The 3,835-nt window shown below is 58.8% G+C and overlaps 1 protein-coding gene across 1 annotated transcript in view; it reads left to right on the top strand.

The window, feature by feature from the left end:
- Positions 1-3,835, top strand: part of MUC6 (mucin 6, oligomeric mucus/gel-forming) — a 38,437-nt gene that overhangs the window by 19,262 nt on the left and 15,340 nt on the right. Inside the window, exons 20-23 of the mRNA XM_027860201.1 lie at positions 1,165-1,306; positions 1,542-1,652; positions 2,738-2,923; positions 3,520-3,759. Of these exons, the coding sequence (XP_027716002.1) occupies positions 1,165-1,306; positions 1,542-1,652; positions 2,738-2,923; positions 3,520-3,759 (679 nt within the window). The remainder of the gene's footprint in view (positions 1-1,164; positions 1,307-1,541; positions 1,653-2,737; positions 2,924-3,519; positions 3,760-3,835) is intronic.

Below are 3,835 nucleotides of genomic sequence, written 5' to 3'. Positions count from 1 at the left end.
TGTGTGTGTGTCCATATCTGTGTCTGTGTGTATCTGTGTGTGTGTCTGTGTGTGGGGGGGGGGGTTCATATCTGTGTCTGTGTGTGTATCTGTGTCTGTGTGTGTGTGTGTCCATATCTGTGTCTGTGTGTGTGTGTCTGTGTGTGTGTGTGTCCATATCTGTGTCTGTGTGTGTTGGGGGGGGAGTTTTGTGTGTGTGTGTCTGTGAAAGATCAAAGCACTGCAGAGGGACACGCCCAACATGAGTGACAGGGCAGCCAGAAACATGCCTGCCCCCATGGGCTGCAGGAGGAGAGTGCTGCCCTGGCCTTCTGCCCTGGACAGACTTCATTGGAGGCCTGGATTCCATGGTTGGAAACTCGGTTTAAGAACGCTTATGAGCCAGACAGCATCTGGAGGTGGAGCAAGCAGGATGAGGAAGGGCATTGGACATGGAGGACCTTCATGCTGGGTCCTGGAGGGCAGAACCAGGAGCCATGAGGGGAAGATGCCAGGGCCCACATTAGGTGGGCCATCAGCAAACACTTCCTAACCATGAGAGCTGTCCCGAGCTGGCCTGAGCGGCCCATTGTCCCTGGAGGAGCCTGTAAGCAGAGGCGCGAGGATATTGTCTTGAGACATAGCCCAGGAAGTCTCCCTCTGGTGTGGGCTCAGAGCTGGAAGAGGGCTTAGAGGTCATTTGGTGTATATTCCTCATTTTACAGATGAAGAAACTGAGGCCTAGAGAGGGAAAGGGATTCCCCCGGTTACACAACTAGCAAGTGGTCATGCCAGGCATTGGACCCCACGTCTTCTGACCCCAAACCCAATACTCTTTCCACTGTACCAAGATGGCACCTTCAATGGCCTTTGGCCTCCCAGGGAGATGGCTGCAGGCTGCCTCAACCCCTCTCAGCCCCCTGGCCCAGTGTCCAGTGAATTGGCTCCTGAATGACCGTTGGGGGGCCTCAAGTCGGGGGGCACAGGCTGAGGGGGCTCTTGCTCCAGCTCTCTCCCAGGTCCCTGGCATTGGGCAGCCCCAAAGGGTTTACATGCCCTCCTCTGACCTTGCTCTGTAGGACAGGAGATCCTGTCCCTGAGGGGGCTGGGAAAGCCTCTGAAGCTACAGGCACAGGGCACCCCACTGACCCCTCTCTTCTCCTCCCTCCTTGTCCCCCGATCCAGCACCTGCATGCGAGGAAAATGGCAATGTCTGAAGAAAGACAAGTGCTTCTCCACCTGTGCCCTCTATGGGGAGGGTCACCTGACCACCTTCGATGGGCAGCGTTTTGTGTTTGACGGCAGCTGCGAATATGTCCTGACCACGGTGAGCCAGCCACCACGGGGTATCCAGTTCCAGACCAGGGCCATCCCCACCCCTAGGCACGTCCAGGCACCCCTGCAGGAGGCAGCATCTCTGCCGCAGATGTGCCTGGGAACCTGGCAGGAGGCTGGCATCTCTGTGGCTCTCATACACTCTAACTGCTGTTGTGCTTGATGGCAGGAGGGGAGCCTTCCCACAGGCCTCCACCACGGTTACAGAAACTCTTCCTCTTCCTCAGGATGGTTGTAGTGCCAACAATTCTCATCCCACCTTCAAGATTGTGACAGAGAATGTCATCTGTGGGAAGTCAGGAATCACCTGCTCTCGGGCCATCAAACTCTTTCTTGGGGTGAGAAGCTGGACTGGTGGGGGGCAGGGAAGGGCCTCAGGCCTTCAGGTTCATTCTCCTGTTCTCACTCTTTCTCTGTCTCTCTGTTTCACTCTCCTCTCTCTCTGTCTCTTTATCTCTCTCTGTTTCTCTCCTCCGTCTCTCTCTGCCTCTCAGTTTCTGTCTCTTTCTGTCTCTGTCTCTCTCTGTCTCTCTGTCTCTCTCTCTCTCTGTCTCTGTCTCTCTGTGTCTCTCTCTGTCTCTGTCTCTCTGTGTCTCTCTCTGTCTCTCTGTCTCTGTCTATCTCTCTCTGTCTCTCTGTCTCTGAATCTGTCTGTCTCTGTCTTTCTGTCTCTCTGTCTCTCTCTCTCTGTCTCTCTGTCTCCCTCCCCTCCTCTCCCCTTCCTTTCCTTTCCCTCCTTTTCCTCCCACTCCTACGTCTTTCTCTGCTCCCTTCAAGACTACCAGAACCTGGCCCTCAGGGCTACCAAGCCCTGGGTCTTTGCCTTCTCTCTCAGAAACTCCTGGGCTGGGAGCCTGGGACTGCACCTCCAAGTCTTTGCCCCCGCAGCAGGCAGGACCTCCCCACCTTGGGGTCCTGGAGGCCCAAACTGTCTCTAAGAGACAGGCTAGAGCCATCCTACGGAGGCCCGCGATGAGGACAGAGGTCACAGAAGCACAGGGTGCTTGGGGCTGTACCCGTGACCTCCATGGAGCTGTATCCAGACCCCAGCTCCTCAGCGCTCCAGACCCCTCCCTACAACCACTAATGGGCCCTCCATCAGCAACCTCCCATGCTCCTCTCATGTCCGCACCTCCCTGTCCCAATCTGTGTGGCTGCCCCCTGTGGTCTCCTGGTCACTCTATCCCCACCCCCAACAAGATTCATAGAAGTCACCTGGTCCAGGGTCGCCCAGTGGGGGAAAGCAGGTCTCCATGCCTGGCCTTCTAGCTTCTCAGGGGCACCCTCCCTGAGGCTCAGACAGGGGCCAGTGAGTGGCTTCCTGGCTGAGGGCTGGTATCTCAGGGCTCCGGCTCAGGCCCCCATATCCAGGTTGCATGGGCCCAATTAAGACGGGGCCCCAACAAGAGATGCCCCTTCGCAGGACCTGTCCCTCGTGCTGTCGGATGCCACGTACACCATCAGGGGGAAGAACCCCCAGGTACACGTGCAGGTGAAAAAGAACGCTCTGCACCTGCTGCTCGACGTCGCCATCCCCGGCAAGTTCGACCTGACTCTGCTCTGGAACAAACGCATGAGCGTCTTCATCAAGGTGTTCCGGAATTCTCAGGTGAGTCCGCCTCGGGGTGCCCGGCTCCCTCCTTCACCGCCCCGGGAGTCCCACGGCGCCACGCCTGCCCTGCGCTCTTCGCAGCAGCCTGGGAGCGTCGTCAGAGACGCGTTTCCAGCCTGGAGCTCTGGCCACGGCGTCCCTCCCCAAGCCCCGTGGGGCCCCCGCCCCGTGGGGGGCCCGCCCCGTGGGGCCCCCGCCCCGTGGGGGGCCCGCCCCGTGGGGGGCCCGCCCCGTGGGGCTCCCTAATGGGGAAGAGGGGAGTGGGAGGCTTCTCTCGTCTACGTTCTCTGCCATGCTGTGCCTGGCCTGACCTGGGACACCCCCATCTAGAAATTCAGTGCTGCTCGGCGCGCTCTTCCCAAATACGGCCCCACACTTTTTGCCTGTGACCGCCTCACTTCTCTCGGCAGGGGAGAGAGAGATGATAGGAAAAAAATCTCCAAGAAAAGTCATGAGCTCTCTCAGCGCCCACCCCCCAGTCAGATTCAGGGACAGAGGCAGCAGAGGCGCGGGGGGAGGGGGGAGCAGGGACCAGGGAGGCTGGGCGAGGGTGGGGGCGGGGCACAGGTGACCAGCCGGGTCTCGCTCTTCAGGATGCCCTGTGTGGCTTGTGCGGGAATTATAATGGCAACATGAAGGACGACTTTGAGGCTCGCAGCAAGTACGTGGCCTCCAGCGAGCTGGAGTTTGTGAACTCCTGGAAGGAGAATCCCCTGTGCGGCGACATCAGCTTCGTGGTGGACCCTTGCCTCCAGAATCCCTATCGGAAGGCGTGGGCCGAGAAGAAGTGTGCCATCATCAACAGCGACAAGTTCTCTGCCTGTCACAGCAAGGTGGGGGGGGCAGGGCGCGTGTGCACGTGCGCGCATTATTGTGCTTTGTGTAGAGTGCATGCATCGTGTGCACGTG

This window comes from Vombatus ursinus, unplaced genomic scaffold (assembly GCF_900497805.2).
Source record: "Vombatus ursinus unplaced genomic scaffold, bare-nosed wombat genome assembly UNPS02014176.1, whole genome shotgun sequence".
Lineage (NCBI taxonomy): Eukaryota > Metazoa > Chordata > Mammalia > Diprotodontia > Vombatidae > Vombatus > Vombatus ursinus.
Note: the sequence above shows the minus strand (reverse complement) of the source record. Positions and strands in the feature narration are given on the sequence as shown.